At 35.6% G+C, this 26,277-nt stretch overlaps 1 protein-coding gene across 2 annotated transcripts in view; it reads right to left on the bottom strand.

Moving 5' to 3' along the window:
• Nucleotides 1-26,277, bottom strand: part of LOC132101433 (semaphorin-4B-like) — a 71,053-nt gene that overhangs the window by 27,755 nt on the left and 17,021 nt on the right. For both annotated transcript variants that reach the window (XM_059506388.1, XM_059506387.1), the window contains exon 2: nucleotides 4,663-5,036. In XM_059506388.1, coding sequence (XP_059362371.1) covers nucleotides 4,663-4,828 — 166 coding nt within the window. In that variant the 5' untranslated portion in view covers nucleotides 4,829-5,036. The remainder of the gene's footprint in view (nucleotides 1-4,662; nucleotides 5,037-26,277) is intronic.

Raw genomic sequence — 26,277 nt, 5'->3', positions numbered from 1 at the left:
GGGGCCTCTAAAACTAAAGGAAAGAGGATGAATGTGCATGACGCCAAGCGCTGCAGTTAAAGGTTTGATCACAATGTGCATCTAATGAATTCACAAGGCAGAAGGGTTTTCATAAGTCATGTGGTAACATTTACTTAGAGATAAAGGCTGATTGAACTTTCCCATGAAAAACAACATTTTTACACAAACCTGCAACTTACCAAAGTTACTATCTGTATGATATAGTTATATATCAAACTGTACAGTATGGTCTAGTTTTGGGACACCATGGTGACATAAGGGAGGTGCCAATAAATAAATACAGTGATCAAGGAAACATAAACACTTATATTTGTGGGTGTAGAAGCCTGTGTGCTTGTTTTTGCCTGACGGGTCTGACAGATTTGATTAATTGGTGAAACATAGCAGCATTTCACAATGTGGCTCTAATATACTCTAGTCGTGCCAAGATCAATTCAGTCACAGTGGAAGCGCAATGAAAATGAGTGGCGTCTATTTTGCAACACATAGCAGTCTGTAATATTCCTCTGTGTCAGACTCAGACTGAATTTACTAAAGCCTGCATAGCATTGCATTGATTGACACAAAAACAGGGAAAAAAATTACATTATATGCCAAATTACATAAAAATAAAAAAATAAAAAAATTTACTTCCAGATTAAAAATTCCCTGATATATGGACTTAAAAGTTATGAGTTATGATATGAGAAATACAAAAAAAAAAAAAAAAAAAAAAAAAAAATCATGATAATTTACTCAACCCTATATGTGATCCAAGATGTTCCTGTCTTTCTTCCTTCAGCTGAAAAGAAATTAAGGTTTTTGAGAGTAACATTACAGGAATTTTCTCCATATAGTGGACTTCAATGGGGACCAACATTTTGAAGGTCCAAACTGCAGATTCAGTGCAGCCTCAAAGGGCTCTACACAATCCCAGCTGAGGAATAAGGGTCTTATCTAGAGAAACCATCTGTTCTAATAAAAATAAATAAATAAACGTTTATATACAGTAATTTTTAACCATAAGTGCTCGTCTTGCACTAGCTCTGTGATGCATATGCGTATCTTCAATCATTATGTAATCACTTTGGAAAAGTCACGTGTGGTTAGTTCTTCGTCTGTGTATTTCAGTTAAAAAAGGAAGGGTAAGGGTTTTTTTTTTTTTAAATAACCAGTCGTTTTGCTAGATAAGACCATTACTCCTCAGCTGGGATTGTGTAGAGCCCTTTGAAGCTGCATTGAAACTGCAGCCTGTTGGTCCCCATTGAAGTCCACTATATGGAGAAAACTCCTGGAATGTTTTCCTTAAAATCCTTAATTTCTTTATGACTGAAGAAAGAAAGCCCCGTTAAGCATCTTGGATGACACAGGGGTCAATTAAAATTATCAAGTAAATTATCAAGAAATGTTTATTCTGGAAGTGAACTAATCCTTCAAACCTTTTGAAAGTTTGTCTTTTTTGCTCTTCTAGTTGAAAATTACTCTAATATGTATTCATTTGAATTCTACTTCAATTTAAATGAAAAATTGGCATCCTGTTTGCCCCAATGATACTGAAATATTTCTTATATTTCCTTTTATATGTATTTTTTAATGAGCCATGCTTAACTGACAAGTTAATTTGACAGCATTAAAAAACAACAACAACCTTGATAGGTTCAAATCAGTGTCACATGGAACAGCATGTATAGGTTTTAATGCGTTGCTTTGGTTGTAAGGGTAAAATAACAACAGCTTTAAGTAAACAAGAGACATTCCTTCCTCTCATGTTACAACCTGCCACCTGAGAAGCTACATCGTGATTTATGCAGCTGGATATGAATGGACTGTTTCCACTTGATGCACGTTTTGGAAGCCTTCCATGGTTGACACATAGTGCAGGTCTCTGCTGTTTCAAACATGCCTGATCACCTCCAACCACAAAGAATCAAACACCACACAAAGCTTGAGCACCATACCGTTTGCATGCTATATATTACAGTGAGGATAAATCATTTCAATTTTAGGCTAGGGTTAATAAAAACAAGAAGTACTACAGGTACATAAACCAAGGATAAACACAATGGACTGAAGTTTTTAACTCATAAGTAGCAGTGGTGGACCAATCAACAACCAAGAGATTCTTTCTGTACCTTCTGTAGATGCATTTCCCAGCTTTACCGTGAGAAAATGACTGGATAAACACAGAGCTCTAGTGTAAACCGCTTATAGGTGTCTTTTTAAATAGCTTTCTAATACGCTTTAAGCACTGCAGCATAGAGTGTATCAAAGAGAGGAACAAAAGAAGAGAGGCTGAGCAGATGTAGTTTCTCCTTCTACAAACCCTGATCCTTCTTGATAGGCACATAATGAGAAGCAGACCATTCAAACCTGTAAACACACACACACACACACACACACACACGTACGCACGTAGGTACGCACGCACGCACACACACACACAAACACACACACACACGCACACATCCCCATTCATTATTCACACCAGATTAGTTTTTTATTAAAATGGAGGGGAAGGTGGAAGGTGCTGCATAAACACACTGAACAGTTTATTGGCAGTAATTTGAACCATTTAAACAGTACAGAATCATTTGTTTATTATAAACATTGTCAAATATAGAATATACTGCAAAAAACTGATTCGCTAAGAATAAACTGCGCTCTCTGATAGCTGTTGATTTCTTTGGATACACTGTCTGCATATTTTCAGTTCACTAAGTTCACTAGTTAAACTTGACCATGAATGGTTTGTAAAAAAGACGCAAGATTATGTTTATTTTTAGTGAATTCAGCCCTAAACACTTCGTTTTCATTCAGGTTTACCTGCATGAAATTTGCCATTAAGGTGAGTGACAGCGTATACAGAGACACAGACACACCGGAAAACACTCAAACAGAGAGAATTAGCAGGATTCCTTGTTGCATTAGACAGGCAGAAGAGAAACACCAGTGAAAAGAACAGCTGCATTCTTTCTTACAATACAGCATGATCCTGGGGACAACATGAGAACAAACAGCAAAGGACAAGAGGAACAAAGTGCTACAAGAAAATGTCAGCCCGTAAAAAAGAACTGAGGACTGACAAATGAGACAAGAAGAGACAAGAAGAGAAATGAAGAGAAGATAAAAAGTACTGAGAATAGACAAGATACAAAACAAGACCAGAAGAAAAGTGAAGAGATTCAGCGAGGAGAGATTTAAATAAAGGCAAAGAAAAGAGATATGAAGACAATAAGACACAAGCTGAGACCATAAGAAAAAGAAAAGATTAAATGAGACAAGATCTAATGAGAAGTAAAGAGAAGAGATGAGACAACGTGAAGGATAACATATCACAAAAAAGAGGTGAAGAGAAAGGACAAGTCAAGATGAGAAGACAAGACAAGGTCAGAAGAGAAGACAAAATAACAATCAAGATGATAAGACAAGACCAAAGTTTAGACAAATCGAGAAAGGAAGAGAATACAAGCCGAGAAAACAAGAATGGAAGAGAAAACAAGACAAAATTAGAAGGAAGGAAAGACAAGACAAAACAAGAAGAGAAGAACAAAATGAGAAGAAAGGACACATTGAGACGAAAAGACACAAGATTGGTCAAGATGACAAGACAAGACAAAATGAGAAGAGAAGAGAAGTTCCAGTGGTTGGCAGGACAACAAAACCTCCATGGAAGTAGACCCTCAAAAGAGGCAGTCGACATGTTTAGGCAGGTTTAGCAGGTTTAGTATAACCCCATCACATCCTGAGCCAGTTTAAATAAAGGTGAGAAGTAAATGTGGAAAGGATACGCAAGTGGGTATGACTATAGGTTGACATAAAATCTTTGTCCAACATGATGAAGACACATAGGACCAACACAGCAAGCCCATGAATTGAAGGACTTGTGGACTTGGACTCATTTACACTTCAAACTACACAACATGCCATTGTATGTATTAAATTAGAAACAACTGTGTGTCGCACGCCAGTGCTTTAACAAAAACCGTGCTATTGTCTTAAAAGGCGTCAACATTCTCCATCACAAAAGACTGGTACCTTAGTGATGAAAACCATCATTTAACATGATCAATAGTACCATAGTAACTTAATAAAGCCATAGTGCACTGTGTTTACCGACTCATTGTGCCTCTTCTCTTCATAATTCACCGAAGCCTGCAAAAACAAGAATGGATACACCCAAAATTGCCTACAATTCACGCTAGAGGAAGTGGTTTTGTCTTGAACATGACAGAAGTTATGTTAGAGATGCAGCTAAGCGATCATTTAGAGCGAGAGGGGACATATTATGCTGTTGAAAAATAGTGAGACCACTTAGAAGTTTATAATAGACGCTTTGTTGTTCTTCGATGAGTGATATGGAGATGCATGTGTATGTAGCTCATTATGTTCGCAGTGGCACAGTGGTTTTGTTAACGCAGTAATCCACCTCCATACAAACATGCCGGATGGAAATATGAACCAATCAGCCCTTGGTATCTGCTTTCTGTTTATCAACACTTCAGCAAGTGTTACTGTCTGTGGGAGATGACAGGGTCTTCTGTCCGTAGCTCCCTCAGAGCTCTTAAGTCGACTCCATACCAGCCTTAATTTATAGTCTCGTACCATTCTGTTCTTTTAAACACTTTCAGAGTGAGTTGTGCATGTGTATTTCTGTGCACTTACTGTAAGAGAAACTGAGGCGAGGGGTGACGTCGTCTTCTGCTGCTTGACCCCATTCAACCAGAAGGACATGGAGGAGAAATAGGATCGAGACACGTGTCATGTTTAGTGTCCACATTTTTTTCTTTGTGTCTCGATGTGTTTTCTCTCCAGATTTTCTGGCGCTCATGGAGATCTTTTCTCTTGCTCGTTTATTTTTCTTCTTCTCCTCAAACCCCTGGAAAGGAGAACTGTGTACTGATGGGACGATCACTGTTCACCTTCGTAGGGCCTCACAATGGTGGATTTCCAGTGGTGGAAGTCCTCGAGGATGGTGGTAAAGCTCAAATCAGTCTCCATGTGCTTGTGTTGATCTCCAAACAGGCTTTTCAAACAATCTGCAACAAATAAGACACACGAATAGTCACATAAACATAAACATTTTACTGCTGGTGTGAATTTCATGAAAACATTTTATACTTCGTGCTCAGAATATTCAGGTTTTTTGCAATCTTAGTAGTCTACAGAAGTAGATTGATATACTTGTTTAGATAGGACTGACCCTGCTTAAGCCAGCCTGAGCTTGTCTTAGCTGGTTTAACCTAGCCAAAGCTGGTATAGTTGGGAGGCCGAAAGCGAAAAGTGCCCCAAACCTCTAACAAAAAGCATAGACTTAATTAAGACCATATGTCTAGAGTTCATTTCACAAGGATTTATCTATTTCTAAATGAAGCAAACATCCTTTTCACGCTACGCTAAACCCACAATATAGTGTGAGTTTCTTTAGGTCATGCTTTGATAGCATCAGGAGATGTGGGAGCTAAAACCAGACGTCTTCTACCTGTATGGCCAACTCTCCGTATGGGGTTATATTGCTATAATCATCAGTAAAGATTTGCATTGTGCCAAGAATTACCGCATGAATGTAGCCCTAAGGGACACAAATTACACCGTATTTACTCACTGCTCCGCAGGGCTCTGTGTCTGTGTTTAATCAGCGCTAATCGCTAAGGTGAGCAGGTTTGTGGGAAAGTGCCCTTTTTGAAAGACCACCACTGCTAGTCAATGGAATATCTACAGTATATTATGCAGTGTTTTTGGATGCCATTCTCTTTGGAAAGATCATTCTGGTGCACTTGTATTTGTTGGTGAACAACAAGAACTAGTCTAAAACAACATGGAGATATCTACTGGCGTAAGCCGTTCTTCTCAGTAGGGTGTAAGGATGATAAGGCAATAAATAAGCACTTCCTGGAAGTGGTGGTATCATTTATGAGACAATGGAAAGTGCTTCTTTCTCTGTTTACTGTTAGCTTACAATGTTCGATGACCCCACTTTACCAAAATCACCCACACTGATCATCATTCATCTTTTCCATTCCATAAAGCACCATTCTGAGAACGGATATTCAATGTAATGCCATAAAATGCATGATTTCCAGCCTCCTGCTTAGTCAACCTCATTTGCTTTCATTTAGATAAGCAAGGTAAAGTCATACATGGACTTTGACTCCCAGGCAAATGAAATGGACTGTAAATAAGTTCAATAGCTTTGCACTTGATTTGTGATCTACAGCATAGAACCCAACCCTTTCAGTGGGCTAACACTTAAGTGGTTTCCATTACCCTGGCTATATAGACAAGCCTTTTAAGTACAACCACAAAGCTAATCCAATTGCAATTCCCATTTAGCTTTAAGATTTAATATCAACGTCAATGTGTATATTTTATTTTTATGAACTGCCAACAGTAAGCTAACAAATAGGGTGTGGTAAAATCAGAGTTGGAGGGAAAAAAAGCAGTCTGGCTTAAGCTATAGGCATCTGAATGTAACATATAACATTCCACAAATATATAACATTTGAAAAAGTGTTATTACTGAGTTTTAATTAGGTGTAACGGGTGGCCTGTGTACGCCATAACACTTCTGGAGATCATCATATTTATTTGTGCTTTACCTCAGAAAGCCTCAAAATCGAGCCAACGCTGTAATTTGGCATCAAGCCTTAAGAGTGATACTGCAGGCCAATTTACTGTACAACTGCCAAAACAGCAAGGATGCTTTGCTCTAATATAGACAACATGAGAGCACTAGCTGACAGTCATCCCTTAATAAAATGAAGACAGAAGCAAGACAACTTTTCCATCTGGAGCACGACAGACCTCGGACTCCCATTGGGAAGATTCACGTCCCAAATGGGAAAACTGCTGCTTGTTTAAACAGCTTCTCAACATTGTATTGGCACAGCATGAGGAGATAAACTAAATTACAAGGGAATGCAGTTTAGATTTCCACAAATGATCTTCCGAGGAACTGTTGAATCATTGACGATCTTGGTCTATCAACATCAGACAAGGCCTAAAAGCACAAAACTGTTTACTACATTATGTCTGATAATGACAGATTTATGTCACTGCTTAAGCTGTATATACCTAGGAACAACATATTACACATAACAAACAAAGTAGCACAAAAGGACACAGAAAGTTTAACCTGAACTATATCTTCACTTACAGAACATATGCAACCTTGAAAGGACATTCTATGTATAGTCTGGTGAAAACACATCAGCAACCACCACAAAGAGCTTAATCCCATTAGAAGAGTTCGCAAACATCAGTGTTTGCTGTAATTGGCATTTGCTACACTGTTTTATCATCAACAGCTATGAAATCTCAGCTCAAGCAAGTGATACATTAACAAGGTCAAACTCCTCCTGCTACTGTCCATATGCTGGGGTTGGAATGTGTCCTGCACTGGTCAAGGCTGTGGCTTCAGCCATATTGGTGTAGGAGACTCACTAACAAAGCACCATTAGCCTTCCTTGTGCTGGCAACATTGGAGTGACATCCCAGTTGCCCAATGCCAATGTGATCTCATTAATTTCAAGTTTTGACAGGAAGAGGATAAATGCTGCTGAGGCACATGAGAAGCTGAAGTAGGACGCTGAAGGTCTCTCTCAAAGATATATAATACACATTTTCCTTTCTTTCTACTGTTAAATTAATGCAGGAGCCATAAATCATCTCACTACTGGTCCTCAAAGGTGTTTATTGTGATGAATGATCAAATACTAACTACAATTCCCCAAATCCTAAAAGCAACGACCCCCAATGAATGAGGATTATGTTTAAACATTAATCATTTAGTTAAAATAATGGTGAAAAAATTGTCTCATTTGGACTGAATGAATATATCTGTTTGGTAGTTTTTATGATTTTCAAGATCTATGTTTGTTTGTTTTGTTTTGTTTTTTCTTTGGTGGGTCGATCTCTGTTAGTCAGAAAAATGTACTGATACAGCATGACTTTAATATGATTTGTAACATGAAAACAAATATGATTTAGAGACATTTGGAGGGTATTTCTTGGAAGGATTTGGGGACGAACTGTCCTTTAAAGGTGCATAGCGCAATAATCTGAGTTTTCGCAGAACTACGCCCCTCTGGCGGCAAGCGAAACTGCAACCAGAGGTGTGCACGTTCACGGACCACACGCACACGCACGCTTGCACGAGCACGAGCTGGTCATAACCCAAGGAGCATCAGCCGCACAAATCTTTTGTTTACAATCATAATGTCTTAAGAGGTAATAAAGTTTTAAATCTGAAAGTCATTTTAAATATGTGAAAGTAAAGGCAATTGAGTAATTTACACACTTATGTGTGAGGGAAAAAATGGGGGCAGTAGAAATTTTTTTTATTTCCATCTATCTCCATGTTGAACTGTGTTATGTGTTTACTGTATCCACTTATGACATATAGTACTTATTGACTTATTATAGTAGATGCCTGATGAGGTGTAGATGTAGATGGTAATACTACAGTCTTCTCATAGCTGAAAACAAGAAAGCCATTACCAAACAGAATACAATGAGTACATGTAAATATAATATTGATTATTACGTCGAAGTAATAAAAAAAATAGGATTAAATCAGGGCTAAACCAGGTCCAAACCCAGTAAAGTTAGCCTCTCAAACGTATTGATTTACAAAGAGTAGAATACATTGTTGCCCCCACATACCTCATATAAACTACATACAAAATGTACCACATTCCCGGGAACAATTTACTATTTTTCCAGAAATAGAAGATATATATTATTCAATGTTGGTCAAGGACATGAGCAACATAGCATGTTAGCAAAGGACACAAGGCTACCGGTAGCAGCTAGGCCATACACAGTTTCTGAACCTGATCACTGACAATGGTAAGTTAGTAAAACCTATTCCGATTGTACATTTATCTAGCTTACGCTAAAGCATTACACATTTTATGGATCGTCATTTATTGTCATATATTGGCCGTATCAGACATTAGAGAATGGTATATATCTTACCTTTTTATCAAGAAAAAAGCCAACCGAGGATCCCGTTTGAGCCCTATAGCAGACCGGAGACCTCTCCATTTGTTGAAAGCCTTTCCTATGTTTACTCTCGTCTTAGCCCGACGCCTGTCTGACTCCAATTTGGACCTTTTGGTTGCACTAGACAAAAGTTTTCTTTTTTTTATCTTACGTGGAGTTTGCGTTGGTGTTTGAAATGAACTACTAGCCGGTCTCTTAGAATCCATTTTCGACTGAGAATTGCGGCGTCGGCGCATACACAAACCTGCCAGACATATGAGCGTGCCGTGAACGCGCATGACGTCACACCCAGTCTCAGATTCCGACCCGAACCCCTCTTATTTATTTTACTGTACAGGATTATAAAGGCAATCGCAGTGATCGGAGAAGGGCTCATTCAGCCCATCAGGCAATTGTTTAAGCATGTATGGGTTAGAAAACGGGTATTTTTAACATGAAAAGTTGCGCAATGCACCTTTAAATAAATGTTCTCCCCCAGACATATAAAACTAGTGTGCAAATGCAAATAATACTGGGAAAAAATGGAAATGGTTTGCATTATCATAAAGTAGGAAACTTTCATCCACAGACCACACAAATAATTAAAATGATGGCATGTGTTAACAAGTACATAAATAATATCCATTCAGTCAACGCCCAGTCAATAATTCTGTGTTCTTCCAGTTTGTGAGCCATATAATGATGGCATCAAATGTCCCTTCCATCTTTCATAAAAGTAGAAATAGTTGACTACAGGAACAGCTGTCCAGATTATCTGGTTTTTCAGATGATATATAATTATCCTGAAGCAAAGCCAGAGACTAATGCGTTTCTTTAGATAAGCGTGCAATAGTATCTTCCACTGGAAGAAAAAAATTAAAAAGATAATAATAAATTATACAAAATTAAATAAAAATAAAAATCACCTAAACATTGTATTGTTGACTAAAACTATTAAATTTGTTTAACTACTTAAATAATCAGGGGGAAAAAACTGTTTTGATAAATTGATAAATAATGGAAAAAAACCTGGCAAAAAAAAGACAACTAGCTGAAAAAGATTTAAGTACACATAATAAAATGAAAACCTACATAAATATAAATTACTAAACTTAAAGAGAATGAAAACCAGAAAAATATAAAGTTAAAAACCTATCATAATATTATATATACTATATAAAAGTTTTGTATTTTCTACCAAAGTTTCTTGTGCTCATCAAGGCTGTATTTATTTGATCAAAAATACAGAGAAATATTATTGTCATTTAAAATAACAATTTCTATTTTAATATACTTTCAAATAGAAATTTATTCCTGTGATGCAAAGCTGATTTCTTTTAAAATTATATTATTATTTATATATTATAATTATAATAATATTATATATTATTTATATTATTATTATTATATTTAAAGTATATTAAAAACGAAAAACAATATTAGAAATTGAATAATAAGGAATAATTGAATATCTCACAATATTACAGTTTTTTTTCAGTATTTTTGATCAAATAAATACAGCCTTGATGACCACAAGAGACTCCATTAAAAAGCATTACAAACCTTACTGATCCCAAACTTTTTAACAGCAGTTCATATATATATAATGTTAAAATTACACTGTGTGTATTGATGGAATGGAGAATGCTTATTTATTCCACAACTCACCAAACCAGCAGTGTTTTGTGTGTAGAATTGTGTTTGTGGATGTGTGAGTGCAGAAGCAGATGTTTGAGAGAAGGAATGTGTCGTGACTCAAGGGGACTTTAAAGAATAAATAGCACATGTGTGACAGAACTATGACTCATTGCTCACAAAGTGCCTGCTGAAATGGTCCATTGCAGACGTTCTGCAAACTTTGAGATCAGATACACATGGACAGCTATGAATCAGAGAATCAGATTGCGAAACATGACTCAGAACAGGTATCAAAACACTTCAGAATTACAGGAAGTAAAGCTGACACTTGTTCATTAGCACTAAGTCATCAGAGTAAAGTTCAACATTGGTGTCTACTGTATTTAACTTCCCGTGCTCTATGGAAAGAGTGAATCATGAAGTGAGGGATCTGAGATCGTGGAGTTTTCCGCTGTCTTCGTCTCCAAGCTTAGAGTAATTAATGGCCCACTCCTCCCTGGGAGATCTGGCTAGCTGTAATTACATCCATATGTTCCTTCAAAAAGATCTTTAATCGCCTAATTAAAATCTTATTAAATGGCCGAAGCAAAATGTAAAAAAAAAAAAAAAAACCTCTGGCTCAGATCAAGTTTGAAAACGCTAAAGCTAATTTTTTTATTCAAGACTTTTCAGATGAAAAGCATTATATTTCAGTTTAATTAAACGTGCAGTATGGAATTTTTGGCCACCAGGGGTCACTCAATCAAAACAATAACATGAGACGTACTTTGATGACGTCGGGAAAGAGCGTAGGCTCATGGGAGTTGTTGTTCATTGGAACACACGCTCTGTCGCTCCCCACATTCCTCACTCATTTTAACTGAGGCCGGCGACACACTGGATGCGTGGCGCAAGCATCTCAGCTGCGTGGCGTGTCAGTTTTTAATTCGGCTCCCATGTTAATAGGTTAGAGCAGGGTTCCTCAAATCTTGCTCTGGAGGTCCAATGCACTGCCGAGTTTAGCTCCAACCCTGATGAAAGTCACCTGCCTGTGATTTTCTAATGATCCTGAAGACACCGACTAGCATTGATTAGCATGCTCAGGTGTGGTTGATTAGGGTTAGAACTAAACTCTGCAGTAAAGTGGATCTCGAGGTCGAGATTTGAGGATCCCTGGGTTAGAGCTTGCAGACTGCCTGCGTGAGACGCGTGTCTCAGACGCGGCTTGAGCCGCGCGGAAAATGTATGCATGCTAGAAATAGAACCGACGCCTATTTTTCACGCGACACGCACGCGTGTTGGAAGCGTTTCCAGGCAAAATATAATAGGAAAATATGTTTATATGTAATTTTGTACACAAATACATATTAATTCATGACATTTTGATGTTTGAAAGTCTATAGGTTGACATAAATTCAGATACAAATGTAATTTAAAAAATAAATAAATAATTATCGATTTTCAAAGTTTGCACCTGTCAAACATAAGTCTATTTTGCCGTCAATACTGTTGACGGTGTCCTTAATCAGTAGGCTTTATATTTATGTTCAACATGAAGTATAGATATTGTTGTCATGAAGACAAGAGCCTGGTCTGTCGGCGGTCTCCCTCTATGTCACCTACAGCAGCAGCAGCGCGCCACACTTCTGGCACGCAGCAGAGACGCCACGCAGCCAGTGTGTCACCGGCCTTAGTATTTTGACAATCACGTATTTTCGAACGGAGAGATATATGAATTATCAGACCCCTATCAAATCAATATTCCATCTAGCTAGTAGTAATATATGTAAAAAAAAAAAACACGGTTGCCTTTCGTTAATAATTATAATTAGGCTACGTTTATACTATGATATCGAACAAGATAGTGAACTGCATTTGAAGCTACTTCATCCAGCTAGATATAGAACACATGTGGATTTACATTATACTCTTCATGAGAGCTTGTCCGTCTGCGTTTTACACAAGACATCATCGTTTCACAAAATATACGGATAGATATAGTTAGCTGAATGGATGCATACCTGTTTATTAGAATGCAAACATCTCTCTGTAGTTTCAGCTTGTCACGAAGCTCTCTCTATCTTGGAAATGCAACTCCAATATTTACCCGTGTCTCGTTTCTTCTTCGTCCCAAAACCTTCTCAGGTCATTTATTTCACTCGTACGTTTGCGCTTCACAGAATGTGCAGGCAAAGCATAATCATGATCCATAACTAAGTTATTGATTGAGGTATAAATACGAATATAAACAATATAAATATAAAATATAATAGTCTCGATCAAGGCTAGCTACTACTTTTTCTTCTTCGTCTCGTCTTTGCTTCTGTTCACCTTTGTATTTGGCGGCTCCGCCGGGTTCCGCAGGAAGTTAGATAAACTAGAGGGGTCAAAGTTTATATGACGTCATAGACGGGCGACAAAACGGAAATAAAGAAACGTGCCGTGTCTTCTAATTAAACTATAATTTTCTCCGGATTTTAAAGTTCGTGGAAACTGTCAGGATAATGTAAGTACACAACAAAAAAATATATATAACATAGATATAGTGATATCTGCTATTTTTAAAGCAGAAAAATTACATATTGTGCCTTTAAGGGGGTGACCTATCTAGAAAAAAAATTGATAAAATTTAAAAAAAAATGAGCATGAAATGGCCCAGGAATATCATTACCGCTTTCTCTCTAAAGTAAAATACCTCTAACGGGGAAAGATGTGCAAATATTTCTAGCAGAGATTCATTTTCAAATCTGGCACAGAAGCATCTGTGAAAAAAACTGCTAATGCGATCGTCTCTTTGTCAGGTAAAATGAAATTTAAATGAAAGCTTTTTTCTGGTATAGTCTTCATTTTAGTGCATATGATTATCTTATTGGTTAAAGCAACATGATAACTGACTCCAGGTCAGCATTCTTATAGTTGTGATCAAAGGCCAGGAGGTTTCCAATCAGGTCTTAAGGCAAATACTACTGTATTTAAAAAGCGATTCTTGTTGGACAGAAAGAATGTGTGGACCGGATGTAATTGAATGCCAAAGTGTAATTTGAGCAATGTCAATATAATTAGAGTTGTAATGCTGCTACTGTCACTGCATTGACTCATCTCTAATGGCATCCCCACTGCTTTCAGTTTGATTTTGAACAAAGCTTTTCTTAATAACGCGCAGCATACTGTATGGAAGAACTGCCACAGTTTTCCAAGAAATCAGCCTCACTGGAATTTATTACAAAGAAATGCTATTCTCAGAAAAGAATATATAAAACAGCTCCTCAAATGGAGAAGCCAGAATCTCAATGAAGAAAATGCAACAGGTGGTGTTTTGTCATTTCAGTGGGGGGCTACATTCAGTGTAGTTTACATTTTCCCCCGCAAGTGCAAAATTAAAACAGGATGATCATATAAAGTGTCTCACTTAATATTAGATTAATCTAAGAATTTGTAGACAGAGAGTGAGTTGGCACAGACTCTTCTTCAACAGGCCCTCTCTGCCTTTTTTTTCCTGGCACCCAAACAAAATGTATTTGTATATAACTCATATGCAGACCAATTGTGTTACTTTTAAAAAACACTGAATATTTAATTTGATATATAAAAATTTAATATATATACAGTACAGACCAAAAGTTTGGAAACATTACTATTTTTAATGTTTTTGAAAGAAGTTTCTTCTGCTCATCAAGCCTGCATTTATTTGATCAAAAATACAGAAATACATTTATATTGTGATATATTATTACAATTTAAAATAATTGTTTTTACATTTATTATACTTTAAATTATCATTTATTTCTGTGATGCAATTGTGAATTTTGTGAATTTTTAGAATCATTATCACATGATCCTTTAGAAAGATCCTTCAGAACATGTGATGCTTTTTTAGGATACTTTGATGAATAAAAAGTGAAAAAAAGAAGCTATGTTTTTAAAATATAAATATTTTGTAATAACAATATACACTACTGGTCAGTAATTTGGGGTCATTAATTTATTTTTTATTTATTTTTTGATCTAATAAATGCAGGCTTGATGAGCAGAAGAAACTTCTTTCAAAAACATTATTAATGTTTCCAAACTTTTGGTCTGTACTAAATACTATGTATAATATTAATGAATAAATTATCTTACATTACTTTAGATAAAGTAAAAGTATGATTAAAAAATATATCAGTCAAAATACTTAATATATAATAAAAACTGTTTTGAGTATTTCTTGGAGGCAAACTATGTGTGTGTGTCTGTGTGTGTGTGTGTGTGTGTATATATATATATATATATATATATATATATATATAATATAAATATATAAATGTACATACGTTTTCATATATTTTCAGAATATATACTGAATGTTTGTGCATTTATATATACATAATAAATAAACTCAGTACACACACATATCTTATGTAAACTAAAACTTTTATTTTGGATGCGATTAATCACAATTAATAGTTTGACAGCACTAAAATAAATATTTCAAATCTACATGCCAAAAGTCACTAATAAGCACTACATGTTAGTATAAATCCAAGATGATGGCCATCTCATCCAGTGAAAACAAAAACAATAAACAATAAGCAATAAACATTATAAGTGGTTCTTTAAAAAATCCTGAAATGTACATAAGTGACCGCTCTCTCTGAGTACTGCTGTAAGTGGATCGTCCTTAGGGGAAGTAACTTCGATGAATTTCTGGAAGTGACTTTAACTCATGATGAGATATCTCTTTCTCACAGTCCTATTTGAGCAAAGGGAGTATCTATGCCTCATCTTTAGTTTATCAATTCAGCACTGGGTCATTGGAGACATGATGCATACAATGTCAACCTCAAATACAAAGGTTTGCTTAAAAAAAGGAAAAGGGGTCTCGAGTCAAGACTTGGGTTGTATATTTATTTTAAAGTAATCTAATCTACTGAAGCTATCAATACAGTTATGGTCTCCTGGGGTTGCCAAGTGTTCACTAAAAATACACCAGTCAATGATTTTCTGACATTAAAATGAAGATGCAGAATTTACATAATCCTTTACATTATTTACAGCATTGTGTTTTTCTTGGATAAAATCTCATTATGTTTATTTTATGAATAACGACTGTTCATTCTGTGCTGGAGCAGCTGGCATAAGTGATACTCTGTAATTACTCAAGTAAATAATGCATGCTGACATTTGCTTTGATATCTACACTGCGCAGAATTTAATTACATTGATTACAGCTGTGCAACTTCAATGTGTCTGTACAATAGGATTCTAGGAGATTCCGTGTGAAGATATCTGCTCAAATTATTATTTCTAAAATAAGCAATGAATGTAACGGGGTTGCTCAGTTTAAGGTTTCACACATGCATCCGTAAAACAGAAATAATAAAAGAAAACCTGCGTTCTATTAACTAAAGGGTCAACAGTTTTTGGCTCCAATATGCTCTATAGAGGTTTCTCGTGCCAGCTGGGCCGTTTTAAACAGTGGTTGTGTCTGAAAACCAAAGGAAGCTGCATTGCTCCCAGGCAGTGACTTAACAGGCAACCTATGAAAGCATTACCTAAGGAAACATTCAGACAGTGTTCCAAGAAACCATAAAGTCATTAATTTAGAAATAAAAGAAACATTTTCCCATTAAAAAGTTAATTAATGAATTATTTTCATTGGACAAGTGTTATTTTAGTATCACTAAGATGCAATTTTGTTATAATAATAATTTAAATAATATTTTTAATTCGTTTTTATTTTTTATACTTTGTTTGAATTTTAATTGAGGTTTTAGTCATTTTGTTTTTGTTGTCATCAACATCATCATCATCATCTTTAATTTTAACTGTGCTAACTATATAATTAACTATTAACTATATATTTAATACTTTTTTCCAGTTTTAGTAATTGTGCTACAAATTAAACATTACAATTTTGTCTTGTGAACTAGCTGACATAAAAAATAAGATGGTTTTATACATTTAATTTAAGTTAAACATATCCAGTTAATTAATAAACCTGCTTCAGTATTTATTTATTTTTTACTTTCGTATGTTACCTGCAAAGGTAGCATTTTTTTGCCAGTACTGTATCTAAGTGAATGTCTTACTGCTCTAAATATCAAACAGCTGTTACAAAAGTCAAACATCTGTGTCTTCTGAGAATCTAAGCCCCATACTGTGCAAACTTGCTGAAATGCATTAGCGCAATTACTGTGTCAGCGGCATTTTAAAAGCATTGCAGGGACAGAAGATAAATGCCCAAACCTCGTGGTCCAGTAATGATGTTCTGTTGAGGCAGTTCATTTTCTTGTAGCCTAGCATCAACAGAGGAAAATAGTGCACTTGGCGATTACAGAAACGTTCACTAATAAAGCTCTGACAGTTAGACTAGGGAGGTGTCAGCCTCTTTTCTCTGCCCGGTTTGCTATGTAATACAAAGATACAACCTGTGGGTTTCATGCTATGGCTATCAGGGGACTGAGAAAGTTTCTGCTTTAGATCATCCAGGAATCCCAGTATAATTACATACAAACCAGTCTGGAAGAATGCCAGTGCTCTGCAGTCCTGGATTTCAGCCTTCCACTTTTTTGCCTACTTACTGTGTCTGTGCTCAAGTTAAAATTACAAATACTTCTTTATTTTAAAAAAGTGTGTGTGTATGTGTGTGTATGTGTCTGTGTGTGTGGAGGGGGGGGGGGGGGGGGTCAGGTGCGGGGGCGGGGTTCTTGGGTTCTAAAAACCCAAGGAAAGCCTTCATAAAAAAAAAAATAAAAAAAAAAATATATATATATATTTTTTTTTATTTATGTGTGTGTGTGTGTGTTTACATTTTATTTAATATTTCATGTTTTATTTTAATATCTTATATTTATATTTTAATACGTTATTAATTCCTGTGATGGCAAAACCGCATTTTCGGCAGTAATTGTTTTCTTAAAAAATTATATAAACGTTTAATTTAATTATGTATATATTTGTATTTAGTATTATTTAATACAATAAAATAAAATAAAAAAAGCATATTTAAATTAGATTTAGGAGAGACATTTGCAGCTGTGATATCCACAGATTTGCCAATGTTTCCGACCAGCTGTTTTAGAAGTTAAGCCCATATCCAAACACATGGAGTGACGTTTGCGTGACACAGGTGAAAAGAGCCGTAAAAGTAGTCTGGTTTTGAAAGTAGGTCATGGCCTGCTTTACCACTTTACTTCCACTTCTAAATGTTTCCAATTGTTCGGCATCATCTCACCATCTGATTTAATGCATTTACAGCGGTGGTAATATTGGCCTGAGTGTTGATAAGGGCAAATTTCTATACAACTTCTGCTTCCTGTTATGCCTGAGCTGCTGGCACTACTATAAAAGTTATATTTTTAGGCTAATATCTTGAATATATTTTCTGATACTTCTACCCCTAATATTCAAAAAGACAAAGCAGAGGCTTCAGAGTTAATTAAATCAAGAAAAAGAAGCCTGATCCAATCCTTCATCTTTTTTAATCAAAGAAAATAATCCATTGAAACACAGTCTTATTTTTCTGTTATGGTGTGATTAATTTCTTTTTTGCTGAGGCAGAAAAACTTCTGTTCACTGGCTGCTTGAGATTTTGAATGCATGCTTCATCATCAAAGCAATTTGTAATTCATTCCTCTTTTTTATCCTACACCTTTGTTACTTCTTTGTAGATGCAGACCTACAACTGATGATACACAAATCATGATGGTGGTATCCTTTTATTGTATGTTTTCTGCTATAGATAGTTCAGCGTGGAGAAAATGCCAGCATTCCTGGGACTTAACATGCATAAGACAGATGTTTAGGGTGCTGGTAAGTGTGCTACAGCCATCAATCACATCAAAGGGTACGTATTTGTGTGAGGGGGCCTTCAGAGCACTCGGCCCCTCCTAATGGCCATCAATATCTCTCCCATCGCTCAAACTGTCTTTCACAGCAAGACAGATTCCTGCCAGTGCTGCCTCCTGAACACCACTAAACAGATGGAGCTCTAACTCCATAGCCGCCAGTAAAAACTCTTTCTGATATCATTTAGAGTATTAGTGCTTGTCACAGTCGTGAATTAGTAATTGTGAACATCTTGGTGAGCGTTAAAAGCTCCAGCGACTCAAGACCTCGCTGTTAATGATGAACCTGTCGGCTCTTTGGTAATATTCAGCATGTTTGTTATGGTTTCATGCTATTCCTCTGCAAAATTCAAAGGCATATATTATAAATTCTAAAGAAACTATTAAAAAAAATTATTCTGCAAAAACATCTATAATTTATATAACTATAATTATTTTTCTTGCAAATTTTCTAATTTTGTTAATTCATCTGTCTTCAATGGATTTGTGAGATTGTAATGGTTTAGTTGTGGCTGAACTGTTCTACCTTCTTTAATCTGTATGTTCAGTGTACAGAGAAATGCAGCAAGTTGTTTATTTATACTTTAAAATTGCAACATGGTACTCCTCTACATGATCAATACAGCATATTGCACAATGGCATGGCATGATCGGATCAATGCAGTGTTGCGAGAATGGAACCCAAACAAGAATGTATCCTGAGATGCACTGTCTGAGGATGGAGCTTATCGTTGCACATGTATTTTTAAAACTTTATTTTTATACACAGTGTTGCACATGTAAAAACTGTTACAAAATACTGTTGAGCAGCATAGTAATGTTAAGTTAGGGTTCAATTTAGCTGTAGCAAAAGACACAAACAAAATTAAATGAAATCTGGAATCTTTGAAGAAGGTTCACCTGAACACCAAAATGTGTCTGAATATATAAAATACAAATAAAAATTATAAAAAGCGTGCAAAATAATTCAAGAAATATATTGTAAACAAATCATTGAAAATGAATCAATCAAAATGTATAAAATATACAATTTCAAGTAAAAGTAAAATTTTAAATAAAAATTCAGTGAAATTGTAGTATTTTTTTTAATGAAATGTAAAAAAATTGTGTATATATATATATATATATATATATATATATATATATGTGTGTGTGTGTGTGTGTGTGTGTATATATATATACAGTATATATGCATAATTAGACTCCTTTTGGTTTCACCTGAAAAACATTTCTAAAATACAAATAAAATACAAATACAAATAATTGAATGGACTAATAAAATAAAATAGTAAAATAAATATAAGAAATATAATATAACAGTATAAAATAAAACAAAAATTATCAAATAAACTATAATAAATTAATAAAACATAATATAATAAAATAAAATAAAATATAATTAATAAAATAAAATAAAATAAAATAAAATAAAATAAAATAAAATAAAATAAAATAAAATAAAATAAAATAAAATAAAATAAAATAAAATAAAAGCCCTTCTTTATTAGGCTACTTTAAGGTTCACTTGATGCCAAAAACATGTGCCTGGATATGTAAAATACAAATAAAATAAAAAAGCACAGATGAAATAAATACTAATAAAATAAAATGTTGTAAAATTATAAAATAAAGTAAAATGTAATAAATAAATTAAAATTAAAATAGAAACAAAATAAAGCACTAAACGTGGAATCCTGACCTTTATCTTTCATGGGGATTGACTGCACGTGTCTACATGCAGAGCACACTCATCTCTTCGATCTGCATTTTCACATTCTACTGAATCTGATAGCTGATAGTCAATCTAAAAAGCATTTTATGTTGGCTCTTCACATGCATCCAGATAAACCCTTTACTGTAAAGCAAAGATTGATGACCATTAATTACTCCTGTTCACTTGGAAGCAACCCAAAAGCATCCAAACGATTGAATGGCGTGACAGTGTGTCAATCACATAATCCACCAACATAGTTGAGGCAGAAAGACTGCGGCAATCCATTTCTACGGCGGTGAGTCCCAACACTGCATTCAGTCTGCTCTCTGCCTCACAAGAGCTCTTGTCGATGAAATGCACTCTGTCCTTTTAGACAGCAAACTTCAAATGCCCATTACTGAGATTAAATCTTTGCACATTTTCCTCCTATTTCATCGAAACCGTGCATATAAAATCTTTCAGCAACACTATGCAATTGGATCAGCACTTTGACTATTAGCAGGAGCTCTTGATTCACCGATGGTGGGAATTTATTCATGCTGCGCTCATGCTGCTACAAAAGAAACCTGAGGGTCATTTGGGGCTGTTACGCTGCCGTAACTAAACCACTCAGCTAGTCTGCCCTATGCAAACACTGACTGGTGGGTGATCTCATTGCAGGCGGCTCAATAAAGCACCACTCATTCTAGGGCTAAAGAGTGCAATGTCACCCTGGCAGTGGCATCTCAATCATGTCTGTGATCCAAACAATCCCTCACTTTATTTTTAGTATTTTGAGTAAATTCCACTCCACGCACATTTGAGGCCTAGACGACGGGCTGTGACCCTGGAGGACGGACTGACCCATAATTAATAGGGCCAACATGGGTCATGTCAATCAAAGTGGCGCATAATGATAGGTGCATGAAAAATCTATAATTTGCATTTTTTTTCTGTGTAAGGAAAAGAAGTGTTATGTCTGCAAGCACTTCCAAAATTACAGAAATAAAATATAAGAATATTCTTAACTGCAAATTGAGTATAATGTTTTTGAACACTTAACAGTATGTTAATCAAAAAAGAAGAGGAAAAATAGAATGTATAATAGTTTAAACTTATATTCCATGCAGTTTGCAGAACTTTAGATGGTTTTTGACCCACTTAATATATAATGTCTTTCCAATTTATTCATTTAATATACAATAAACTTTTTCTTTTATAATGACATTATAAAGGACATTTGTGTTTCTACCCAGTGTTTCTTAAATATATGTGAAAAATAATTTATATAATATATGTTCCTTTATTTCTGAGGTGCGTATGAAATATATATGAAATAAACATATTACACTGCAGTTAAATTATAATTAATCACTTTACGTTTTTAGTTAACACATCACATTAAGTGTACTTCTGTAATGCGCAAATGATTAGGGATACTAAGGGATAAGCTAAGTAAGGGATAATGCATGGCTAGCTGTGCATTAAACCATTTTAATGCATGACATAAATGCCGCGAACCACCCGACGTGAAGCGCAGTGCATTAAAATTGTTTAAAGTGCACCTGTTATGGGTTATGAAAGGTTCATATTTTGGTTTTGGGAGTCCCCCAAAAGCACGACCTAGTGGTAAAGAATGAATTTTCATTTCCATTCAGACCAAGTTTTCAAGTTTTCCCGGGTCTGCATGTGCAACAAGCGGGCAGGCAATATGCTAAAGTTTCAAGTTGACACGAAACATGAAACGGCAAAATATGTGACTGGAAGGGTAAAAATTATGATTATTTTCATCAGTTATGGCCCGTTAGCGTTAGCATTCTTTTCACTTCAAATTAGACAAAGAGATAAGGTATGACCATGTTTTTTTGAATGAATTATAGCATTGCAATCATGATAACTCTCGATTTTAGCATTGTAATGTTTATGATTATGGATCTGCTACACTGCTACACTACTGCTGCTGCTGGATTGCTGCTGCTGTTGGTTATTGCTGTAGTTGTGAATTATTGCTGCAGCTGCAAGCAAGTACGGGAACTTGCTACTGCCAATGCATACGGCAATACAGTGCTGTGAGTATTTAAAACATAATGCTGCTGCACAAATAGCATATAAAATAACTCATAGCAGATCTATACAGCTGGAGCTGGAGAAGTTGGTGTGTTTCAGAGGAACTCTGAAAGCACGCTGCAAATGCTCAAGTGAATGCTAACCAGCCCTTTAAATGTAAAGTAGCAAGCTCATTGGCTGCGTATGCAACATGAACCAATTAGCTTGTGCCAAGTAGTTTAACGCTATGAATATAATCAGTAACGTTAATACCTGTCAGCCTGCACCATCTAGAGTTTCATGCCTGCACTATACATTTATTTGAATTAATTATCGATCAATCAAGATAGAGAGAGACAGAGAAATGACAGCTGTGTGTGCGTTAGCTACATCTGCGTGTCTTTCTACAAACAATGAAGCTGTGTTTAGATACATCAAAAAAAGTGATCCTCGTTGCTGAAAAAATTAATGTAGCAATCTACTATCTAGGCTATTTTATTAACATAGAACACTAGATTAATTGTGGGGCAGTGTTGATGACAAGTTTCTGTATGTGTGCAGCGCAATCTGCGATCTCTCTGTGTGTGTGTGTGTGTGTGTACAGTATGTGTATGTGTGTGTTTATGTGTGAGTTATGTTTGTGGGTTTGTGTGTATCAACTAAAGCAGCGCATTAATATATAACTGTGATTAAACCGACCTTGAACTACCTGTGCTTTAAACGGTTTTAATGCATACCTGCCAGCCAATCAGAAACCAGTATTCAGACAGACCATGCTTTCTATATATAATCAGAAAATGTACTTTTTCTCGCAGGGCAGGCCAGATAATTTCATAGAAGTGGGACCCGTGGGTTGGAAATAAAATCACTAATATATATATATATATATATATATATATATATATATATATAATATATACTTGACATGAGTCAAGTCTCCTGTTAATATCTGGGCTAAATTAAGGTAACTTTTATCGACAGGCAAATTTACATAGGACATTCATAGTGGATCAGATGGCAATTTACGAAACACTGATGTCTAATTAGTGGGGAGGTGTTCAGAAGGACACCATGGCTCAAGCTGATATGTGATGAAAGTACAGTTAATGTAGTGTGAAACTACAAGTTCCAACACCACCACTTTTAAAAGCCGCTTAAAGAATACTCTTTTCATGAGCATCTTTTTTCTTACTAGAGTGGTAGGAGGAAGCAAAACTAAAGGAGGGACTCCTTATGAAAGGAAGTATTGGGAGTACATTGACTAGTTTCACCTGGAGGTGTGACTGAGTTTGTAATTCAATAGTGAACGCACCACCCAGCTCAGGTTATTCAGGTCAGAGCTGATCGCAGAGAAGATGAAAATGAAATTATGCGAATCTGGTGTTTTTGTGCCAACTTACAACTCAACCTGATTCACATGGCTGACCATTAAGATCCATATCCAATACTTTAGATGCAGCCATGATGCCAGGAACTAGATATAAACCTTGATACGTGGTTAAGATTGCACTGAGGACCAGTCAAAGCCTGTATTTTATCACTTCCATTTCTAGGTAATCTGAAAATCTGATAAATTTGGATCATTATCCAGTGATAAAGACCTTTTTGTTGATTCAGTCCCAAATTTAAGCAGGATAGAGTACAACCGCTTCTTTTCAGCAGTACATGCTACATCAAAAGGAAAATTTAAATCTTAGCAGAATGTTTTTTTCGACAGACATGAGAGGCATTTCAGCTGCCAGACACATACGTTGATATGTATGCTTTGATCTCACTCATATTGCAGTGCTGATAGCAGGATAAAGGCCCATCTCTCCACAGCCCTTTGAAACAGCAGAGTTCTTAGCATTGGATGATGCAGAGAATGTTCAAACGATGAAAAAAAAAGTCTTTCAGACTTAAAATGGATTTGGAAAACAACGTTAACCAACATTTAGATTATTTAGAAATGGCAAGATGGGACTTTGAAAAATTTTTATAGAAGCAGAACAAAGAACAGAGGAATAAGGTCTGAATGGATGCACAGTAAGCATGGTCTGTGTTGAAATCTGTATGTTGGTAAATATATATAATATAAAAGTATGCAAAACCATGGCTATTCATGGAAGAGGGCAAAATGCTGTCATCGCTGTAACATGGAATGAATGAAGCTGTTAGTGGACATGTAAAGCTCAAGTACAGGACCTCGGCCTCTATAAACATGCCACATCTTTGATCCACTTTAATAAATCAAGCATGTCCTACTTCTCTCTTTTTCTCATACACTTCCCCTCTTTCTACACGATCACAAGTTAGGGCTGCCTGGACTGTACTGGACTTTTCACGCAGAAAGCTTTCTAGGTTTGTTGGTTTAAAGCACATTATTCCAGTTGACTTCACTTCACATACTGTACACACACACACAAGCTTCAGCATTGGTAGAAAAATGGAGAATGGCTGTTGTGGCAAACTGGACGACAAATATCATTGGCCTCTCTTTTGACCATATGCCACAGAAACCCATGATTAGTGTATAAAGGCTCCCAAATAGCTTTGATGGAGCATTTGATGGATATGAATATGTAAATGCATTTTGAGATTGTGGAAAGAACTATGTTAGTGGCAATATAGCAAATTAGGTTTTGGAAGGCACAGCTGGACTCACCTCTGAGTGAAATTCTCATTGGTAAAATGAGTGTCACTTTTGCAAGCTTGGGATGAAAAAAAAATCAGTAGTCATTAGACTACCTAAAAGGAATCCTGTAAAAGTAAGCTCCTTTTGGATTCACCTGATCCCCAAAAAACAAGTGTCTGAATATATAAAATAAAAATAATAAAAAAAAAAATCTAGGAGAAGTTACAATGCCTGAAAATGTCAAAAATGCAACAAAAATATACAAGAAAATCACCTCATTCTGGATCCCATATCAGAAGTAATTTTTCACCACTTCTGGTGTGTGTGCAACGTTACATAAGTTTTAAAGCTTGTTTTTGCCATCAAAAATGCAATTAATTTGGGAGAAGAGGAATAATAAAAGGAGCAATTACATCAGGGTCATTGCACCGCAGTGCTTGAGCCCTAATAATAAAAAGCACAAAAAAATTATGTATATAATATTGTATACGATCAGATGATAAGAGCAGGTCATTTGTAACTCTAAGGAGAGCAGTCTAAGTACTATGATAAAATCTAAATCATGGCTGGAAATCCTCACAGATGCCATTTTTCTCTAAGAAGGAATATAATTGTATAATTGTGTAATTGTATAATTATCATGGTAATAGTGTAATATAAAATGTATTATTAAAATAATAATAATAATAAAATTAAATAAAAATTAGTCAATTCTTATACAATTAGTTAATAACTCTAACTCATAACAATTAAAAATTAGAATATTTTTTCTTTGTCAGTGGCTGTCAACCAGGGGCCCAGGGCCCACTAGAGGGCCTCAATAAACTTCCAAAGAAGAATGACTTATTAAATTAAGTATAAATTAATTTAGTAAATTATTAAAATACTCGTAAACCTGAATGCAGTCACATTAGTGAAATTAAAAAAAAAAAAAAAAGATCCAATGAAGCACAGCTCACACAGTTCACTTTCTATTTCACTCTCAATAAATACTGATTTTACTGAAGAATATATATTGTATATTCAAATATTGTGTTGGACAACAGGGGTCACTGAGTAAAAAATGTTGAGGGACATTTCTCTGAAATCAATGTGTTTGCAGTGTTATCTGATGCAGTGCAAACTTCAGTGTGCAGGCGTCCTAACTTGCACTGACTGTGCAAATGTTGAACACTACAGCTCTGGACATCCCTTCACTCCTTCACTGTCACATGACCAGCAGCCCTCACCTTTCTCATACATACTCACAAGGTTACAGCAGCTTTAAATCATGAAATATCTCAGGAATAAATCTGTCAGCTTAGATCAGGTATCAGAGAAAAAAAAAACTAAAATAACGTGGCCTACTGAAGGTGGGCAGAGCAGTTGTGGTGTGAATCTCTGCATGGTTTAGGGTGAGGTATGCTTGAGAGGCTCAGAGAAGCCATTAGTAGAGTAAAGGCCATGATCTGGAATGCTCTGAGAAGATATCAGATCACAGGCCGTCTATGTAACCT

The sequence above is a fragment of the Carassius carassius genome, chromosome 23 (assembly GCF_963082965.1).
Source record: "Carassius carassius chromosome 23, fCarCar2.1, whole genome shotgun sequence".
Taxonomy (NCBI): Eukaryota; Metazoa; Chordata; class Actinopteri; order Cypriniformes; family Cyprinidae; genus Carassius; species Carassius carassius.
Note: the sequence above shows the minus strand (reverse complement) of the source record. Positions and strands in the feature narration are given on the sequence as shown.